This window comes from Dinoponera quadriceps, unplaced genomic scaffold (genome assembly GCF_001313825.1).
Source record: "Dinoponera quadriceps isolate SergipeBrazil2010 unplaced genomic scaffold, ASM131382v1 scaffold1270, whole genome shotgun sequence".
Lineage (NCBI taxonomy): Eukaryota > Metazoa > Arthropoda > Insecta > Hymenoptera > Formicidae > Dinoponera > Dinoponera quadriceps.
In genome coordinates this window covers 101,859-124,188 of record NW_014555716.1, presented here as the reverse complement: position 1 = coordinate 124,188, position 22,330 = coordinate 101,859, and the positions used below count along the sequence as shown (strand labels likewise).

Here is a 22,330-nt window from a genome sequence, read left to right as displayed (position 1 = left end):
GGGGGGGGAATACCGACTTCATGTTCCTCGAGTGAGTCGAATGAAAGAGTCTATCTACGGACGCGGCCGTATAAGCCGTTGGATTTCTTCTTTTCTCTCTCTCTCTCTTCTCCGCTTTATAACGGCTCCGGATAAACCTTTATGGACCTTTCATCTTTCTCGGCTGGGCTCGCGCGTCCATGAAGACTAATTTGATTTACTCGGCTCTCCCGGCGCTCTCTCGACGTTCATCTCGCGGCACCTCGCTAGCGTATGTGTGTTATCGGATTTTTCAATTTACAAAATTGCCGTGTAATAACGCGAACGGCCGCTTACCCAATCTCGTCGTTCAATTTTCTATTTTTTTTTCCCCCTTTCCTGTCCGACCATTCAGAGCCGAACGAATAGAGAGCTCTCTTGTCCGACTTTATCGAGGCTCAGTCCGCGTCGAATCTTTCCTTTATCTCAGTTGCCTCGTTAACAGTCAGCACGAAAAACAAATGGATCTCTCATTCGAGTATTACTCAAGCGAACGTAATTAATACCTCGCGCGCTTCTGATTATTTGTGACCGACCGATTCCATCGCGAAGATAAAAGGCTGCCGACGGAACAATCGAGCCCGCGGGAGGAGAACTCACGATTCTCCGAGCGCTAATTATTTCGTTTACGTTGTTATCAGGAGACCGGCCGCGAATAGATTTCTCAAACGAGACCCGCCCGGAGCACCGTCGCCTACGTGGACGGACGGAACACGATCTTCGGCCCGACTAGACGATGAGAGAAGACGAGACGAGATCTCTCTTCTATTCACTTATCGTTTATTTTAGCCGTGCCCAGGAAGACAAGAGATAGAAAGAGAGGAGGAGGAGGAGAGAGAGAGAGAGAGAGAGAGAGAAAGGGACGGCGACACGCACGGACTTCTTGCCTCGCGGGTCACGTACCGCATCGCATCGCGTCTCGTCTGGTCTCGTCTCGTCTCTCTGACAATGCTGCCGGTCGAGTGGTCGTTCAGGTCGCTCTTGGTTCACCGGTTAACCGACCAGATAGCTGACCACTCAGCCGCTCGTGTATGAGCCTAACCGTGAGACCTTGACAATGACGGACCGCGACTGCATCGCGCGCTGTCCCGACCTTCGTCGATAAATATATAATAATTCCATCGATCGCATGCTGGAGAGACGCTCGAGAGTGCCACTGATCGGGCAGGATTGTTTTAAATGCCGCCTTCCGCTGAAACTTGCTTTTCTTCGCTTTTCTGAAGAAAGGAGAAGAAAAGGGAGGAAGGGGAGAGAACGAGAGGGAGAGAGACAACGGGAATTCGCGGAAAAGCTGTGGCTCGAAATGCAGAAGCGAATGAGAGTGAGAGAGAGGGGGGAAGGCATGTGGAATTTCTCGGATGGCAACGAGCGAGCGAACGAGCGAGCGAGTTCATTGTGTGTCTTTTCCTCGCGCTTTGTCACGCGCGCGAATTGCACCGTCGAGAGCGCGATTCGGCCGATATTTCTTTCGCGCGCCTACGTCCGTTCGTACGTCGTCATTCCGCGTGCGAACGATAACCCGCGGCCGCATTGTCCGCGAATCTCTCACCGATGATTTATCGGCCGCCTCTACTTTCCATTGGAACTCGTTCGCACGAATGAGTCAGAATAACGCCGGCGACACATAGCGTGTCGAAATGCTGATGGGATAGAGAGAAAGAGATCGAGGTGATCCGTGATCTCATTTTCTTTTTAACACGTTGCGACAGTCATAGGTGGGACGTGGGAACGCGCAACGATTCACCGGTGATCGATCGATCGATCGATCGATCGATCGGGCGAGGAAGTGGCGACTAATGAATCGCTCGGACAAATTAATCCGTCGTACATGACATAATATATTCCGCATTGTTCCCTAATTGGCGCGTCGACGTTCCGAAAGAGAAAGCCACGCACGTGTTCGGTCCCTCCCATCGCTGAGAGAAAATTCAATCGCATTCAATCGTCGCGGAGAGTTGGCGTGGTCGTTTTGGTGGGCTACGTCGGCGATATTCCCGACGAACGTCGGGAATGAAGCCACCATCGTGGAGGGAGATCTCTGCCATCCACGAGAAAAACGCAGACGCCCGCCGGCGTGAGGATAATGAGCGCGATCGTATCGTAAAGTACCGTGACGAATTTGTGCGGCTCGTCGTAAAATTACGAGAGGGTTCAAGGACGGACGAAGGTCGCGCGGGACTCGGAACAAGGTCGGCATGATCGCGCGCCGTAATAAGGCGCGATATCGCACGTCCAACGGGCTCGTGAGATTTTACGATTCGCGCGCGTCGCGTGTGCTGTGCGCGCACACTGCGAAGGAGGATCAGCCGGGACAATCTCGAGTTAAACGAACTCAATTTCAGGACTGTGTATGTGGGCTCTCAAAACGGTTGGAACGTTTTTTTTTTTTCGACGCAGTTCGGAACGCAAACGATGATGCAGCGCACTGAAAAAGATTGAATAATAACTGTCAAGATTTGGTTAAGTAATTTTAGCTAAATGGTTTCGTTCCTGCCAAACCAAATCATAGTACCATCATTTAGTATCATGTATTGTATACAGTATATCGTACTATTGTATAGTATATGTGCTAAGTGAATTGGTTGCAGCAACCAAACAATTTAATTGGAACAATCCAGCCAAATCTTGATAATTGTTACCAAAGCCTTTATCCAGTGTGAGGGAACTCGTTTTCGAAAAATAAGATCTCTGATCGGACCGGCGGTTGCGCTTCAAGAAAAAAGCATTCAAACCGTTTTGAAACTCAGTGTACATTGCGAATTAGATGTTGTAATTTGTTAAGTAAAATTTTTAAGTTTTCTTCAGTCTTTTGTTTGTATAAAACGAGCTGGAAATTTAAGCCATACGCAAGACGAACGATATATTTTATCCAATGTTTAACCGAGTAATTATATTACATGATAAAAATAAGAAAAAAAAAAAATTCAAGAGTCGATATATCGGAATCTACCGAGCGTAGAAATAAGCACACTGTCGCATAGTGAAGTAGCGCTCTGTTATTTTGAGAACGTTTGAATAACACAATGCGTTCGCAATACAACTATCAATTTCCGCCACATTAATATTATATATCTTTCTCTCTCTCTCTTATCGAGCACTAATAACGCCGATCGAGGCATCTCCGGGACTCTGGAGTTAGTTTTACAAATCAGATCGAATCGCCGCGTCTATCGAGTCTACTGAGTCACCGAGGTGAGGATTAAACGTTGCTCCATTATCGCGATTGGTTGAAACATACTGAAATGCAATTGCGTTGCGTTTCGCCCGACCGTCGGACGAACGGGGACGAACGTCGACTTTCCACTCGTCGTTTCCGGAAACCTCGTATACGTACACCGGTACGATCACCGGTTATCACCGTCATATGCCGCGAAACGTCCTTGACTCCGATGCGTTCACCGCCACGACCCGAGCTTCCAATCTCCCCGGCAAACTAACGGGAAATACAATTCCTCACCCGAATTGATGCATCTCTCGCGGCCGCCGCGTTGCGCCACGATGCTCTTCGGCGACGAGCGGCGCACCGGGAAATGCGATTGTCGCGAGAGCACCTGAACCGCGAACTGCGATCGCGTATTCGCGAAAATTCGCGGCGCATCGCGATTATCGGTTGGTGCTCAAAATTCTGGAAAAAGAAAGATAACGTCGATCTGTTTCGGTTCTACGACCGCGTGTCCTTCTGCTGGAATTTGCCAACTTTTTTCAGCACACGCATGCTTTTACAACATTTTTCAATGCATACTTGAAGAGAGAACTCTTTTAAGTCGTATTTAGAAACATTTCGTAACAGAAGGATACGAACGATAGTGTTTTCAAGAGTCCGACGTACTATAGCGGACTGTAAGGTACAATTTGCAATGTATTTTGGTAATCGACCGATCACTACTTGACGCGTTTCACTTTTATCGGGCGATAAGATACTACGTATAGATCTGTCCGAAACTATTTTGTTATTGAGATCCAGGTGACTCATCCGTAATTCAAACGGTCCTGAAAACACAGCGAGCTAATCTACTGAGAAAAACTGAGCTCCAAAAATACAAGATCACTTTTTTCCGAAGCACAGCGACTAATCGATACTTATAGATGTGTCTTCCATCGCATCGTCAGCCAACCGCGCGTTGGAGTGACAGACGATCGGCAGAGAGCGATAGAGTGGGGATAGAAAAGGTGGAGGGGAGGGAGAAAAAGGTAGTTAAATATTATGTCTTTGTCCAAACATCTCCAGCGATCTTCGTCGCAAGTATCGCGCGATCGGTCTTCTCTTCTTAGTTCCGCGCAATCACTGAGCGACACCACCGGTGTCCGATCGCTCCCATCGCTTCGCACGTACCCGTTGCTCCGATTGAACGAATTTCCGCAGTCGAATCAGTAAGTAACGTGTGTGATGCGCAGGGAGCGGGTTGTGTTGCACCTTTCACAACGGCGGATCATCGGCGAATCATCTCACGCTCTCATTACGCCGCCTCGACACGTTGATCGCCGTGCTAATTTTCATTGATTGTACCGCAAGCTCGACCGACGACTGAATCGCTCAAGATTACGTGTAATTCGAGACACATCGCGTACACATCGTTTATCTCGTCTTATCGACACACCCTCTCCATCCCGCCGTGCCGGCCGATTTCTCAGGCTCAATTAATTATTATACTTTACGAGTGATTTAATAAGACACGGCGCGGCGTCTTGTTAAACCGGTCCACCGATCGCTCTTGTGTCGTGGCGTTAACGTAAAATTTTAATTAAACGTATTAACGTACGGCTCTCTTCGGCAGAAAATGGGAACCCTTTTAAAAAGGAGGTAAAAGGAATATACCGAGTGTATGCGCGCTCCCATGCTCGAGTAATATTAAATACAACTCTCCTCGAGACGCGATTATCTTTGATAATTGACGTGATGAGAGAGAAAGAGAGAGAGAGAGAGAAAGAGAGAATTCGCGGCGAGAGCGCGCGTGAAGACAATAGTGTCGGGGAGTCCGCCAAGAAGATTCGGGATACGAGGGATGCAGTCGCGTACGCTCACAAATCAGGTTAGTTGCTTCCGGTCCCGGAAGTCACAGTGAAAGCTTGGACGAAGAGAGGGGTAATCTCTCACGGTGCGATGATGCGCATTCACACGACGGGAGAGTCCGCCGGCTCTGCCCAAGATTTTCGTCGCGTCCGGTGCCCTTAAACACCGACGACTGATACCAAACGGTAAAACTGCACACAGTCGCGATAATTAATTAATCAATTAATAAATTGCTACTTCCCACTTAAATCTTGACTGGGGACCTCGGCCGAGAGGACGTCGGGCAATTATTTCGTTCGTTTTAACGAGTTCGCCGTTAACGAGACCCGCGACGGTCGGAACGCGCGGGACTCCGGTGGGCTTCACTTTTCGTGAGCCGCCGACGTTGCGTGTCGACGTTGAGTTTACATGAAACGCGCGTGAAATTCACCGTCCCTGACAACAATGGAGAGTGATAGGACGTTAACGCGGGCAGGATGGCTCTTAACGAAGAAAGTGGTACGCGACGCTCTTAACGGCGACGCACGGGATTATCGGTGCGTGAAAAAAAAAAATCTGTAACGCACTGTGTTTACCGCGTCCCTGTATTCCTTTCTCGTGTATCGCATCTGCGCGTATTATTATTTCACGGCACACTTACGAGCGAATTGATTTCTCAGTTCGGACTTCCGAGTCGATCGCGGCTCCCACTGCCGCAGTTTCACGCCGTCGTGTAATTTAATGACAATGCGAAAATGTTGGCGGGGAGAAAAGTGATAAGAAAGTGGAGCAATAAAAGAACGGGAGGAAAACCGCTGTCCACGGCTGAAAGTCGAGCTCGCAATTGGTCGCAGTGCGACGCGCAGTAGGACGAGTTTGCTTTTTTTTTCTTTTCTTCAGTATTCAGTATCTCCGTAAATAGATTCGGTTATGAGCTATGAATATTCATGTGTGCTAAAATAACGTCTTTGTGACTTACTTACGGCACTTTTGTTCATGCACATGTAACTTGAAGTATTCAACGAGAAATCATATAAATAATTTGTATGAAGAGTGTACAAATCATTCATGCTCGCGTTTCTGTACAAGTACGAAACGAACGTGCTTATATTACTTCAAAGCACGACATAAAAATTTAGGTTATACGTAATTCAAGAAATACGTTCGATTCTTCTTATTGCATATCGCAATTTCGAACTTAAGAAGCCTCCGTTCCACCGTCGACGGTCGAAGTCGAGCGGCTGCAACGCGCCTCGATCCTTCTGCGTGCTCGCGAAAAGGCCCCTGCCTACTCTCGATATTAGATTTCACTGATCGTGTCCTAAGGAGCGCTGACGCTCTATTTAGTCTTGCGCCGGTGAAAATACCTGCGAGACGGGCGATCACTTTCCTGAAATATTCGCGAGTTTCACTCCATAAGCCAAACGCGTCTAGAGACGCGCATGTGTCCCGCCTGGCCAATCGTTCTCTTCGACAAGATCCTGCAAATATAATCCGTTAATCCACGTATCCCTCCTAATTAGTGCGTCATATATCCGGCTCGTCCACACACACATAATTACAAATATTACCTACTCACTCAAATTAATCCACGTAAAGAAATAATCGGACCCACTCAATTCTACCGGCATTTTCAACTCACAGTTTCTCAGTGATCCTGTTCGATCTGTAAAAATGGAACCTCGTACCAATATCTCGCACCGCACAGTGTAACGCGCGTGAAACAAAAAGAAGCTAATTAATAATCCACCGTGAAATTAAGATCGACACCCACGGGGGGCTTTATCGTGATCGGGACGCGCAACGGTGCGCGTCGGCGTTGCCGAACGTTATTATGTCGCAAGATGCATATTCATACGTAGGATCGGGCCGGAAATCGATGTAATTCGGCCTTCTCGCGGGCGATACAATGCGCAGGCCGGCGGCGGCCATCGAAATTAATAGTCCCTATTACTTGACCTAGTGAATCGGCTAAGTGTCTGGCGCGTGTATCCTGCCTCCGTAAGCAAATAGAGAATAGGTACTTTCGCGATGCACCATTTATTATGTGGGTCGCATCGACATGATCAGCATCGACGAGGATGACGACGACGACATTGCGATCGAAGGTCGTTGTGCGAACCGGAAGTGCCTCACGGTTTCGTAACAGAGGCCGGTCTGCTTTTACCTTAATAACGTAACTCCGAGAGTGCGTCGTCGGTGTCGTCGATTCGCCGTCTCGCGCGTCTCCGCTTCGCTGCCGGTCGGTTTTCGAATTTTTGGCGGCCGGCCAAGTCTTCCTGTGCGCGGCCAGGGTGTTCGTCGCGGGTGTGTATTAATGGGCGAGACGCGGTCTGTTAAAGAGCCACCGCCACTTGTGCGCCCGTAGGTCGTGTTCGTCCACGTGGGTCGCGCTTTAGCGCTTAGCAGCTCGTAAATCGCCCCGACAACGAAGCGGAAACGCGAAGCGGACCCGCGAGGATTGCCCGCGTTGATAATTGGAATCGTGAGCCCTCGCGCGGCTTCGGCGGATTCCTCGGATTCTCCGCGGCACCGACGAGAGCCTGCCCGTCGAGCCGACGTTCTTCTCCGAGTGTCTCGCGCGGTTGTCGACCGACCATCTCGATCCAAATCCGGGCGCAAATCCGTTTAGGAATCCGCGACCTCTTCCTGCTCGCGAAGAGACGCGAACGCTGGCGAAGCGGAGGTTAATATCGAGGCTCATCGATTATCTGTCGCAGCGGAGAGAACCTCCGCTTCTCCTCCCGCCGGTAGAAGCCGTATGATCCTCTACGAAGTTAAGGCTGAATTACCCATTAATATCGTAGTTTCCGTGGCGGCATCGAGGGAGGCCGCTCGTAAATTTAGTATTTCTCGAACGAAATTACGTTCCTATACGTTTTCTTTCTTTTTCTTTTTCCGATACCTAAATAATAAATGTTAATTTGAAACGTAACTGAGGCGGACGTATGCACAATGTTAGAAGTACGAAAATGTTATTCTTTATTTGTCTTATTAATGCTATATTTGTGCATCAGTTGATTTAATAGAAATGATCCGGGCTCTAAATTACCGTCAAACTTTTGGTATCACTTCTTTAAGTGCAATGTAGATCAACTTATAATTCTTTCATCATTTTGAAATATGGGTGATACATCCTTCATTTTCGAGCAGGAAACTCTCCTCCTCGCGCGGTCGACTCTCATTAGCGTGTTGTTCGCCGTGTCCTCTCGCGCGCGCGTCATTGTCGCCGCTCGTAAACGAGCTGCGCTCGGCTTATCTGCTCGTACTTGTCCTCCAGTTTATTATCACAGCGTTATTATCGCGGCCGCGGATACGCGGAATCGAGTTGAATCCGAAATCCGAGCGGATCTCCACTCGGAATTGTTGATCTGTTTTTCCTCAGTCTCACTCGATTGCACTTCGGGCTGTAACACGTTTGCGTGACTTGCTTATTTCCGTCCGGTTTTTTCCAGCATATTAAGTCGGAAGAATCGAATGGAATTACTAGAGACTCTGAGATCTGCGACGAGTTAGAAATCTACGGGAACCAAATTAATTCGCAATATGACGTACGCGAATAGAAAAGTTCCCGGGAGAAATTAGTCACAAGGCAGAAACCAGCCGAAATGTTACAATTAAAATTATGAATAATTATAGAAAATAATAATAATTAAATTGATATCATTTTCGCCCTTACTGGCCTCGGTAAATTTGGATCGGAGGATAAATTTGGATCCTCGATGTCCCGGCGATGCGTAGAGCGGATTCGCGATTCCCCTCGTCGAAAGGGACGCGAGGGTGAGTCGTTCCGCACGAGAATCCATCTTCGCCGGCCGGCGATCCGCGTGTCGTTATCCTCCCGTTAACTGGCGCACGAACCGTTATCCGTTCCTGCTTCTCTGAAAGTATCCAGCCGCGGTCCAGCGCGCGGAATTCGCGTAGGTCTCCCGATCTCCCACGATCGGGACACCACCGTCTACTCTTACTTTCGCTTAACGACCCGACGTGTATCGCGTATCGCGCCGGGCCGCCTCGAGGAGACCTACTGAGAGAGTCCTGGCGAGGCTCGCGCCGCGCTCGAGGAAGTCCTCCGGAATCTCGACTCGTCATTCCGTTTCTTTTATTTTTTGTTTGTTTTTTTTTTCACCTTACCGCCGATTCTCCGTCTCATCGTCACGCGATCGTGACTTCCCGACCGGGAGCGAGACAAACGCTTTGCACAGCGCGACACACGCACACACACACGCTCGGTATACGTTTAAAAATAACAAGAAGAGATAACCTATCTCTCGTCGATCGTAATCTAACGATGATTCATTTTCGTTTTGCACGGTGGAAGGTGCGCGGTGAACCACGTGCGGCCGCTTATCTCTCTCTCTCTCTCTTCCTTTATTTTTTCGCGGAAGCTACATCCGACGTGGAGGACTTGAAGAAAGCGATTCTCATTCGTGTGTTGCAGACTGTGGAATGAGATCGGCGCAACCACTTCAGAGATGAGATCCTGACGAGGCAACGGAATCCCGCCGTCGCGATGGAGCCGCCACTCACCAGCAAGGTTCTCCGGGCTCCGAACCTGAAGAGGGGCCAGGAGAATATCAAGATACAGGATAGGGTGAGTGACAATCTCGTTTCTGTTAGTGCTGTCAGTTTCGACTACTCAAGTATCTTGAGGTCCCTCAGGATTACCCGGATAATCGAGATTTTTCAGGCATTACTCGGATACTCAGGAAACTGAATGTACGTTCATTTCAGATGCTACGAATTATTGATCTTTCTAACGATAATAAATAACAAAGGAATATATCGCAGAATAACTGTTTAATCGTTACTATTTTCTGGTTAACGGGGTAATATCTAATGAACATGAAAGTGTCCGAGTAATATCTGCGAATATGTGTACATTGAGAGAAGAAATATCTCGAAAATAAATGATACTTATTCGGTGACATTACTAATAACATATTTATTTATTCTAGTATACATGCTTTCCACTGGAAAGACTTTTTTTCAAATAAAAAAATATACACACATACATGTATCTTGGATCCGTAGCTTTTTATGAAATCAATTATTTGTTCTATTTGAATACTGAAATTTGAATTAATTAAACCCGTTATTAGTATCCACCGAAAAAGTTTTTTTTTTTAATATTTTTCTTCTCACCATACCTGGGTATTTCCGAAAGACCTGAACATCCAACCCGGGCAAGTATTACCCAGTTATCGAAATACCCGGATTTCACTGACACGACTGATTTCTGTTATCATTACCGCCATTTTTAGACTCGCGTTTACGCTCGAGTACACGCATAATTACGGTAACGAGAGTGGAGTCGCGTCGACAATCTCGAATAACGACGACGAAACGCCGGATGCGTTTTTCGCGTTACGACGATGCGGAGGAGCGTCGTCGAATTGACGTCATGGTGGATCGTCCTTTTTCGAGTCGCCTTCGTTATCGCGCTCTTCCTCCACACTCTCGGTTTCCCCTCTCTTTCGTTCTCTCTGGCGTCCCGCAGGTATTTCGCGTGTGGGCAGACCGCATTGTTGCGTCGCGCTCGCTGCACTTGCATCCTGCATTCCGCTTTCGGTCATCTCGAGGTCCCGACCCTCCTCCTCCTCCTCCGCTGTATGGAAAATGCGACGTTCCGTTTCCACCGCTTTCGTTTTCACTCAACGCGACAAGGCAGCCCGTCGCGATGTTTTTCTCGTGTATGATATAACTTTGATTCATTTATTCTCTATATATACATTATTTTACGTACTTTTCATGTCGCTATTTTTATTATTGTTGTTTATTATTGTTTCCCTCGAGATTGCGCTGAGGCCAAACGCGGCCTTCGTAAATGCGCGATATTGAGTTAAGAGATATATTTCTGACTCACTCCGATGTCGAGATTTATTTCTGACTCATCTAAGACTTAGGTCAGTTCGTCAAAATTCAAGAAAAATCGTATCATTAATGATAAAAAATATCATTTATTACCAGAGAAGACGAGAGCATATGAAAAAATAGCAACGTAATTTGCACAAATGAATCGATATAGTGCGTGTTATATCACCGTGATTTCCACATAATACAATCGATAACAATTATCTCTTGATTTCGGGTTACATTGTAAAGATACGATCATACCTGGGGAAACGTGTGTCGATACGAAGAAGCGATCGCCGATAAACCGAAGTGTTCTCTTACCGACTACAGACTCTATTCCTCGGTTCACAGTAACAAGCGCCCTCTCAAACCTCGCGTATGCGTGAGGATGCATTTGTGCTTTTGCCGTCTGCACTTGTTTGCCGAGCCATTCACCGTCATTTAAGATGAGTCACGCTGCAATTAATTTCCGAGATTCGTCCTTGTAATTTTTTGTTTTCGTTACATTTAACGCTCATTCTATCTTCACGTGTTCTATCTATTTTATTTATTTATTCTACTTCACTTAATTACTTATCATTCTATATTTACACACACACACACAGTGTTTGTTTTTTTTTTTTTTTATATTGATACAGAGAATTATAGTGTATCGGTAGATAAAAATTTGCCGATTTCAATTTCTCCCTCGAACGTAAATCATGAATGAAAAATGGATGCGCTCGCCGACCCGTATTCGACATTTTTCATCGGAGGTTTATCCCGTCACTTTGAAAAGAGAAAAACGATATCTCTCGCGCGATCTGGCCCGAATGCTACGTAGACGTGGAACGGAGGAACCCGCGACGCCCACGCCACAACCGAAAATGCAATTGTGTGCAAATGACCGCGTGGGCCGTTATATTGCGAATTAGCGGTCGCCAATGGCGCGCTCCGCCGCGCATTCAATCTTCATGAACGCCCGGCACTGCGGAGGTCGCTCATATTTTTGACAATTAACTCCTTCAGACAAGAGCCGGTGTGTGTCCACGCTCGGACACGCGACGTCCTCGGGCAAACGTCCGTCCGACGAAGCGACTCGCTCAAGCAAATCGTCCGTTTGACGATCCGACGATCGAGAATGAAGATTTACGCCACTTGACCTTCGAACCGTCTTTCATTCCTTCGTTTCCCCCGAGAGAAAAGTCGTCGGAGTATCGAAAGCGTGATCGTACGCGCCGGACATCGACAACGTGGTGTCTCTTTCGCTCAGCCGGTGCGTCCCGAGGAGACCCGGTGCGTTGACCGGCTCCGACACACTTCGTACGTGCGACCCCCGAGTGCGTGTGCTTTTACTTTTTATCCGAACCAATGCCACATGCGCGCGGCAAGGTGAACGACGGCTGGCCTCTCTCGCGTTACCACAGCCGTGCGTTGCTGCCGCTTGCATGTAACGCAACGTGCGACCGCCACTTCCTGTTGCTTGTAACGGTACGACGGTACACCATCGATTGTTCCGCGACGCTCGACCCCTCTGGAAGAAAGAGAGGGAGAGAGAGAGAGGAAGAGAGAAGGAGAGAGGGAGAGCGCACCCATGTTTCCGATCGATCAACGGCGCGCCGTGTTTATTCGCGCGCGAATTTCCACGTCGGCGGCGTTTCCGAAATCCGAGCCCGTCCGGGTTCGTAGTCGACTACCTGCCGAAGCGGGTTGTTCATTCTCGAGAAAAATATTTTTATTCTCACCGTACGTTATCACGTTGAATCCTTCTTAAGGAAATGCCACCGTTCGAAACTTCGCATTGACGAAGTATCGACTTCTATTTTTGCACAGTTTCCGTGGCTGCACGGGGTTAGAATTGCTTTTGCACGATGAAAGTACGCGCGAGAACGAATTGAAGTATCGCTCGGTGCGCAACGAAGGTGGCTAAAATTTCAAAATTGACATCTCGAGCTGTCGGTTGACGTAAACATTTATCTGATACAGAAATACTGCAATTTGTACGTACTGCATGTGCTCTGATGCTGTAATCGGGAAGATTTCGAAGACATTTTTATATGTTAAAGATAAATTTAATGAAATTTAGAGGTTTAATTACGAGACACGAAAAGTTTGCGGAAATATGTTACATTTATATGATTTGGTTAAATTTTCTGTTGGATGCGGTAAAAGAGAACACATTCCTTAGTACACTTATCGCGTTTACATTTATATCGCACTTACATTTACATAAGATTAAAATGTACGAAGAACACGAGAAGATTAGTGTGATCTTGTCAGTGTTTGCGTAACGTAACATTTCGAAGATCGCCTCGGGGTTATCGGTTGTCAAGTTTGTCATCGATATTGGCATACCCTTAACAATGCCAATATTACGATATTATCTCGCTTCACCAAATTACATTTAATATCGCGTACAAGATATAATTAAACTTACTTTGAAAAGTCATTTTGTACAGAGAACCGATGAAACGACACGAAAGATACGCGCGCTTCGAATCACATTTGTTTACCGTCTCTCCCGTAACTCGACCATCGGTTAAGCTTTACGAAGGATCAACGGAAAGCAACGTGTACGTGGCAATTAACGCGTTAACGTTCTTTATAGCCTGTAAAACAGACCGACGTTCATTCCGACGTCGACCCGAATTCCTCCCGATGTGTTCGCAGAAGCACAATCGCGCGATTTACGAACCCCACCGCGACGGGAAAGAATCGTCTCCGAGAATCGTCGCGGGTGAGATACGACGCGACGTTTCTCGGCTTCTCGTAAATCCGACAACGACGTTCGGTGACAAAGGGCGCGAACACCGTGTAATCGGCGCGGATTCGTGTATTATCCGCCGATGGAAGAGAGAGATAACAGTTATCCGGCGGCGTATCTCGTCGAGAGGAAGGCCCCCACAGTCGAGAAATTAAATTGCACCGTATCAAGTCGCGTCAAAATAAAAGCGCACGTACTCCTCCCGGCGCTTACGTACGCTCTTGCGCGCGCTCTCTCTCTCTCTCTCTCCTCCTTTTCTACACGCGTGTGTCATTTAGTTAATTAAAGTTTCGCGGGCTCCGCACGGCCACATAGCATCGGGGAATTTAATAGCGTGCGGGGCCGCGACGATGTATGCTTTATCTGATGTTACACTGCAGTTTGCGACTGACGTGCGCCGCACGATGCGCGGAGGTGCGACGGTGAACCGGTGGATGGCAGGAGGAAGGGGGAGGGAGGACGACAGGAGGTCGGTAAACCTTTTAGGCTTTATTAGATCGCCGGTTAATGACCAATCAGCTGCGTCATACGACCGCACCTTTCCTTCGCTATTAACCGCTTCTCCCTCGTGAACGCGGGCTTTTATTTACCTATCTTCCCCTCCGACCCCCTTCCCCTCCCGCGTGTTAATGGAACTGTCCCTTGATCCTCGCTAAGGCAACATCAGCGATCCTCAGTGACATCCTCGTAAAGGAACGTTAACGTTAGAGGTATTCCCTCGTTCGTTCTTCATGTTATTCAATAACCACCTGCCACGGAGATTTTCCGCGGATTTTCGCGCACCACGTTCCGTTGCTGCCTTATTTCAGTCCCTCGCGAGTGAACAGTTGAAAGTTCCAGCTACGCCGATCAATCGTCCGTTAAGACGAAACTCCCCGAGCCGGAATTTTAGTGCTATTACAAAGATACTTTGCACCTTACGCCTGTAGACTAACTTCACGATACTGACGCTTGTTAACTTCTCTCTTGAACCTTTAGTTCCGTAGAGAATTTAGCTTCAGTTCTGCAGAATCTAATTTTAATGCTACTTTGGAAAAACCTGCGCCAAAATTTCTACGCTAAAAGCAACAAAAGCGGAAATTTAAGGAGTTGTCGTGATTAAAATAAGAGTTACATCATCAGAATTGTACTTAATTTTGCTACATTAGCCTCCCACTGCGTTATAGAATCGAAAGTTTAACGTGAGGCGAAAAATTTCGCGTGGGGGAGTATCGTCTCCATGACGACGGAATGTTCCGGATTTTCCTCCGTTAGAAAGCGACGGCGCACGGCGCTTCTCTCAATCTAGCAACACTATCGCGGTTTATTGGGTCACCTGTAAACGATTCGAGTTTCCAGCAATTAGCAATTGCGTGAGTCATTATGACCGCTAGGATAGAAGTAGGAAAATTATATATAATAACGATTTAAGTTTAATCTTATTACTCACATTCTAACAAAGTGCCAGTTCCAGTGAGGTTACTTTTTCGTCTTCTTTCGCTTAAATTTGCACAAAACGCGTCCGTATCGTTTTTACGGAACGACTCGCTCAATGGTGGCGATCAAACGATCGCCGTCTCGTCCTTTTCCCCGAATTGCGTCGGGGTTGTTTGATCAGCCGAATTCTCCTTCGCGACCGCTTCACGACGTCGAACTGTCGCGTGTTTTGTACATCCGCGCATTCGCCGGACGGGTTAATTGTAGAAAGGTCGAGTCACCGTTACGCGTCCTATAAATCGGAGGCGCACGCGTAGTATTTCAGGGCCCGGCTCGATGACGAACGTTACGGCGCATTCGGAATTGTCCGGGACGTCGCCGCTGCAATGGTAGATAATTCACCGGCCATCGCAAATCGATGACTGAATTAATTACATTCGAGTGACGGCGCGGTCGCGTAATTTATTCGTGATTTCAGGGCGAAGGGGGGGGGGCGGGATTTTATCGAGCGGCACGACGTTTCCGCTCGCGATGATGAAGCAGCCGTCACGATGAATTTTCCATGTAATTCATATATACATATATTTTTTGATGTATTTATTATTCTTTGCTTTTATTTTTACATTTTTATGCATTTTATACATTTTATACATTATTTTACGTTTTTATATTTTCTTGTATATCTTTAATTTTAAATATTACATTTATTAGGTGTGTATATGTAGTTTTAATCTTTTTTTTTTCACATATTTTCATCTTACTTTCATACGCTCAAAAAACAAACTATATGGCACATACATGGGCCGACATATTCATAGTCGGTTCTTATATGTAAGACTGTCTTAAGTTTATCTTCAGACGCTGATCGGCTTATTTCATTGGTTACGAAGAAGCGATTGAAGACGAACTTAGGACGGTCTTAAGTGTAAGATTCGGCTAAAAATACCGGTACTCAATACTTATTTACTTATATTACAACGTTTTCCAACGATTTAAGATTCTTTCTCGAATTCCTTCGAGTATCGCAAACGCGCGTCTCATTTCGCTGGCTGTGAAACGTCAGATGACGCGCGACAGCGAATCGCGAATTGCGCAAATATCCGTGAACACAGTTCGTACGTATAGACGCGAGTTTTTATTTTCTCGAGTAAAACTCCGCTTCCACGGGAACGAGCCTGGCGTTTCGTTTCGAGCGATACAAACGGTATCGATAGGTCGCGCAACGCCCCTCGCACGATTACTTCCAGAGCGATCTCTCGTAAAAAATTCACTCGCGCGAGTAGAGGAGAGCAGCGGCGACGTGGTGGCGATTAGCACCTCTCGTCGGCGCCTTTCCACTTGGCAACTAACGAGAGATCTCCGCTCGGTCCGCGAAAATATTTCGAAAATAGTTCCCAGTCTCGCCTTAACGATTTTTATTAGGCCGGCTTTCATATTCCATGCGCGCGAGATAATTTTTTGGACGCGCGCACAGCCATTATCCCGATTCGTGCTCGCGATTCGCGAACCGTTGCGGAGGCGTATTATTATGCGCGTCCTGGAATCGCGTTCTCGCTTTCAAAATTTTACTTTCCTCCCTGTGTGCCCGATTCCACGTGTGAGATACGACGGATCGCGTTTTGTTGCTCTAGTATTAAGTGTGTCTCGTCGATGCCGACCGCGAGAAAAGCGCGACTACGACTTGAGTCGAAATTTTCATGCTACTCTGACGCTCTTAAGAATTGTTTGCGCCTAATTAAACAGCCTATAGTAAAACGGTATATAATAAAAACCTGCTTGAACGATATGATAACTCTTCACTTTTCTCTTGAATATCAAATTTCGCAGATTTCATTTTTATACCACTTTGAACGACCTATTTCGATGCTAAAACAGTAAAAACGGAAATTTAAGACTTCAAATTAGGAGTAGGAACAAATTATATTATCAGAATTGAGTTTGTGTGTGTGTGGGTGTGGGTGTGTGTGAACCTCTCCTACACGGAGAAAAATAATTTGCTGGCACAGCAGATTTCATGCTGTCGCAGCGAAACCTGCCAGTTACTACGTGGACAACAAAATGAATTGTTAAGAGTACTAATTGCCATTCGTCGAATATATATTTGCTGACTCTACAAATTATTTTGTTCTAAGAACAAATCGGTAAATGTAGCAAAACACTGTTTTCTTCCGAACAGGAAATTAACAAACGTGCCTTGAGGGCAGATTTCAGCAAAATATTCCCATCCTAGGAAGAAAACTGTTTCTGCGCTGATTTACGAATTATTCGCTACGACAACAAAATTACTCATCTCCGTATACTGCGTTGTAAAATCGACTCGGGCCGAAATCCCTGATTTTTCCTTACTCTCCTGTCGAGTATTCCACTTGAGTATTTAGAAAGTGTGTCAAAAAATGGCCGAAAAGTCGTTCGATCCGGCGCGACGAAATATTCTCGAGGACAACAACGCGGAGGTATCATCATCGTCGTCGTCGTCGTCGCTCGTGAAAATAAGGCGCGGCGCTCGGTTGGTGTTTGGCTTCTGCCCGAAACGAAAACGAGTCTTTATTGACCGTCGTTTGTACATCGGTGATACAATAAGAAGACGACTGAATGGGTCCCGCGGAATTCCGATTTCGCCGTCTCTTGCGCGTCTGTTTTGTAATAATTCAGTCTCACGCCGATTACTTATAAGTCCGCTCTCGGCCGGCTGTCTCTCGCCGATGAAATTCGGATGTATGTAGGTGGCGATTTTGTTATTCGGCGACCTCAGCGGTATCGGGGACAAGCGAGAGAGGCCCACGTAATATCTCGGCACCCAGGCATTTCACGAGCGAGCGAGTTTCTGCGCAAAAACCGACTTCTTTCAGGGATACCGCCGGGTCGGTGATAAATCGACCCTCCCGATCGCGATCGATGCAATTTATCGTACGCAATTATCACCTCTCGACGACTGTTTTGCCCATCAGACGCGTAGACTCCTGCGCGGAAATAATCTCCGGGTCCACAAACCAGCAGACGAACAAACACGGACGGAAACGTGGATTTGGGCTGATTTGCATAAGTGCAATTCGTAGATAACTTCCATTTTAGTGCAGTCGAGTAATCGTCGCACGCAGGTAAGGCGGAAAAAGATCGTAACGGCGCGTCAGTGTGGCAAGCAGGCAGGTTGTAGTCGCGGGGGAGAGAGAGAGAGAGAGTGAGTGAGATATAAAGAAAGAGTGGGGATCATAGTTGGATGGCAGAACCGCTGGAACACCTCAGTGTAGAGTCGGACGCCCGTCGTCGCTCTTCTCTCTACGTCGTCTGCCGGTTTCTCGTTTCCTTCGTCGTTTCGCTCGCCCGTCGGTCTGCGCCGGGGCTCTACGGACGCGGAAATTGCACGGTCTCGGACTTACGTAACGTTTCAAATCGCGACAGGCTTTAGTAAGCGAGCGAGCGAGCGACTCGAAGTGGAGCAGAGAGTTTCTCTCTTCCCTTCCGCGGGGGAAACGCGGAGAGAGGATGAAAAGCGGCCGGTGGTGATCGACGCGACGACGACTGGCGGGGGGTGTCTCGCGCGGTCCTCTCGTGCGAACCTCCCCTTGATTCCGGCAGTGATATTCGAGGCCTCCCGAAGTCGAAGTTGCGAACGCTCGCTCCTCGGAGTCGGAGCCGCGCACGTGAGGGTGAACGGCCCTCGTGAGCTTTCATAAACGGAGCCGAAGGACGACCGGTGAGGCGATCTTCAAAAACTGCATACGCTTTTGCGCGCGCAGTCGGCGGTTCTCGGAGGCCGCTTTCAGCGACCGGGCGACGCCGAAATCGGCGGAAATCGACTCGGATCCTCCTCGTTTCCTCGGGAGGAACTGATCATTCTCCCGGGGGCAAACAGCGGGGGCATCCCTTCCTGGGGAGTGGCGGAGGGAAAACAAAAGTATCCCCGTCCGTGGGCGCTCGTGAGAGGAGAGGAACAGTAGCTGTGGCGAAGCGTGCGGGCTCTCCGCAAATATCGCTGTTCTCCACTCGCGCTCCGGCCGCGCGCTTCCCCGCGATCCCGCCTGTGGAAGAGGATGGAAAACAGCCCCGCGCGATCTCGCGCGCTCTCCTGCGTATTAATTCACACGGACGCGCGGAGACGTGCGTGCACGACGCGCGCGCGTGTGTGCTCTCGCGTTGCGTACGTGCGCGCGCTTTAGACCAAGTGTGTGTACAAAGGCGCGCGCGTGCGGCGTGTACAAACATTTCGGAGAGCTTTCGTAGCCCTGAGTTCAAGCTTCAAGACGCTTGAATATCCCGCTTGAATATCTCGCGACTCAAAGAGAGAGAGAGAGAGGGACAGCCGCGAAGAGTGAATTCTTTCCGACGTAAAGGAAGATACGGGGCTTTATGAAACCGGAGTGACAGAGAAAGAGAGAAAGAGAAAAAAGCCCGAGAGAGAGACATGCCTTTGGCCCTCGTAAAGAGATTTCCCGGAGGAATGCCGTCGCAGACGATCGAAGTAACCCGCACCGCCGCTCCTCCTCCGACACTCTCCGCGTGATCTCGCGCTTGTTCCCCGGGCGGTGAGGCAGTCGCTAGCGGAAGATGCGCCTTCGGAAACTCCGCTGGACCGCAGCGTAGCAAATTCGTGGGTCCGGGGTGCGCGGGTCAGTGAGGTGCGTGTGTTGCGTTCGTGTGAAGCTCCGAGGTTCCCGGTTGATTCCCGGTGGCGCGCGCACCAGGTGGCGGACCGAGTACCGCCGAGGTATGAGAACGTCGTGGGATACTACCCGGTGACCGAGAAACCGCACGCGAGACGCCGAGAGCGCGGGGAGGGCGGACGGCGTTCATCGTGGGTGTTTTTCGCGTGGGCGAGAAGAGCGACCCGAGGCTGAAGATGGCTTTGATAACGTCTAGGATCAGCTCGCCCGTCGTTCGCGACAAGGAGAATATTCCGGCTTACGATGTACGTACATGTGTGTATGTGTGTGCGTACACGCGTTCCACCTCTCCCCCTTCCTCCTCCTCCGAGGACGTCGCGCGCGTTTTCTTCGCGGCGATTATCGCATTGCCTACGTGCCACGTCGGTGCAGGTGCGGTTGCCGCCGTGTTACGCGTTGAAAATAAGCGACGACGACGACGACGACGACGAATAACAACACGCGTGCCGTACGGGCGCGAGGAGGATTAATAAATCGCCGTCTAACGACCGTGCGACTGCCGGCTTTATTAGTGTCCGGTTAATCTCGACTCTCTGATGTCTGCGAAAGCGCGCCGACACGCGTTGAGAATGGAAGAAAGGGAGAAACGGAAAGGGGCGAGGAGAGAACGTTTTCTTCGGCAATTAACTGGATCTATTGGTCGCGCTTTTCGTCCCTTTTCATATCGCCTCTATCGCGAGGGAGCAGCCTCGATCGATATGTTGACGCTGTTCCTCAGGATAGTTCGTGCCTACTTGGATGGCTTATAGACTGGTGAACATCTATCCTGACGATATTATTGCGCTCGTTAACTCACCTCTGGAATTTTTAACTCTACAGATTTAATTTTGATTTTGACTTTGAATAACGTATGTTGACGGTGAAAACGGAGATTCATAGCGTCGTCAGGGTCGAAGTGACAGTAAATAATATCGTTGGAATTAAAATTAAAATTAAAATTATGTATTGTAAAATCAAAGGTTTAGCGTTAAGCCAAAATCTCGGGAAAACAGATTTAATAGCAGCGTCGTTTCGGGGCCGAAGATTCCGATTATTCCTCGTCTTGCTTGCTCGTCACGCGTACGCGACTTCGAAATGCCCAAGTTTAAGAGTTTTACGACCGGTACGTTTCCGCTTCTTATCGCGAGGCGCGCAACGGTATTGCGCCGCGAGTGTCGTGTCGGCACTCGCGGGAACAAATGGACGAGCCTAATGAAGCGACGATTAATTACGACCACCCGGGCGACGGTGTACCTACTCTATATCCTCTGGGAAAAGAAAACGGTGCTGCGGCGCTAATTATTTGCCGGCGGTGATAAGGACGGCGACCGGTTCCGAGGTGTTCGCCCACTTAGCGCTGGCTATGCGCGCGCATTGTTGGCGATGCGCAATCGCGCGCTATTTACATTCCGTTATCTCCGTTATTATGCCGGCGTATAACAGTCTACCGAGAGATTCTGTAACGCGAAACCGTTCGCGGTACGCGTCTCTCCTCCTGCTCCTGTGCAACTTTGTGCAACGAAATTTCTCAATCCCGAGCGCGCGCGGCGAAAGCGTCGCAGCGCGAATCCGCGGAAATTTTCTCCCCGAACACGAAGGAGTTGACTTCGTGATCTCCTCTTCTTTCCCTTCTTCCTCTCGCCACGCGCCCGGCTAAAGGTTGACTCACACTATCCGTCTAAACGGCCATTAATCCAAAATTTCGATGCTATTTTCACATTCTTAAGGATAATTCATGCCTGTTTAGATGGCCTACGGAGTAGTAGAAACCTACTTCGACGATACCACACTTGCTAACTTTTCTCCCTTGAACCTTTAATTCCACAGATTTGATCTGGCGCTATCTCGAAGCTACAAATGCCCTCAATATTATGATTATTTCATATGAGTTAAGTTCATATGAGTATTCAAAGCAACCTGGCTGAATTATGTGAATCCAGTCTAACGTCGATACTTTGGCGGTGAGGGATCCGCTCACCTGCCTCGCCTTCAGTCATAATTTAGCTCAGGTTCGCGCGGCGGCCTCCTTCGGTAAATGCGCACGCGGAATGAGCCTCAAGACATCGTTGCGCTCGCTATCTCGCCTACGGCTGCCCTCCGTGGAGACGTTTCAAAATGCGTTCCCCGGTTCGCGTGTGCGTGCGAATTCAGCGCGGTAATACGGCAAGAAGGGAATTTACCGATAAAAAACGCGCTGCACGTGCTAGTAGCACTCTTTCGTCGTTGACAAGCGTCCATATATCGCGCCGTGTAATGAGCGATAGACAGCCGCGTAAGCGGCATTTGCTTAGCTGAACCGGACGGGCACGCCGTGAAACGTTCGGCGTTTCAGCAGCGCGGAACTGCTTCGCGGTTTAACGTTCGTCGTAGAAACGAGCGCGAATTGAGCCCATTAGAAGCCGTAATTGCTTCGTAAACACGTTTTTTCATGAATCATTTGTCCCCCCTTTGTTTCCCGAGGGTCTCACGCGTCGGTAACAGAACTATTCTTACCGAAAGCATAGATGCAACCCTAATTAGGTTCCGAAAAGACAAGAGTAAATGTTGTATACGTTAATCGTGTGATTGTTTTATTGAATGCAAAAGAAGCGTTCCTTAAGTGGAACAATGGGCCACTGATGGGTGAAGGATGAGAGACTGCAGCGTTTTTCCCAGCCTCAACTTTGA

At 48.4% G+C, this 22,330-nt stretch overlaps 1 protein-coding gene across 7 annotated transcripts in view; it reads left to right on the top strand.

Annotated features, from left to right (window-relative positions):
• Positions 1–22,330, top strand: part of LOC106745224 — an 87,758-nt gene that overhangs the window by 15,351 nt on the left and 50,077 nt on the right. For 6 of the 7 annotated variants that reach the window (XM_014620624.1, XM_014620622.1, XM_014620623.1 and 3 more), the window contains one exon: positions 9,450–9,602. In XM_014620624.1, coding sequence (XP_014476110.1) covers positions 9,522–9,602 — 81 coding nt within the window. In that variant the 5' untranslated portion in view covers positions 9,450–9,521. Of the gene's footprint in view, positions 1–9,449; positions 9,603–18,284; positions 19,930–22,330 lie in introns of those variants that run through there. The other variant, XM_014620620.1, reaches the window with a different exon arrangement.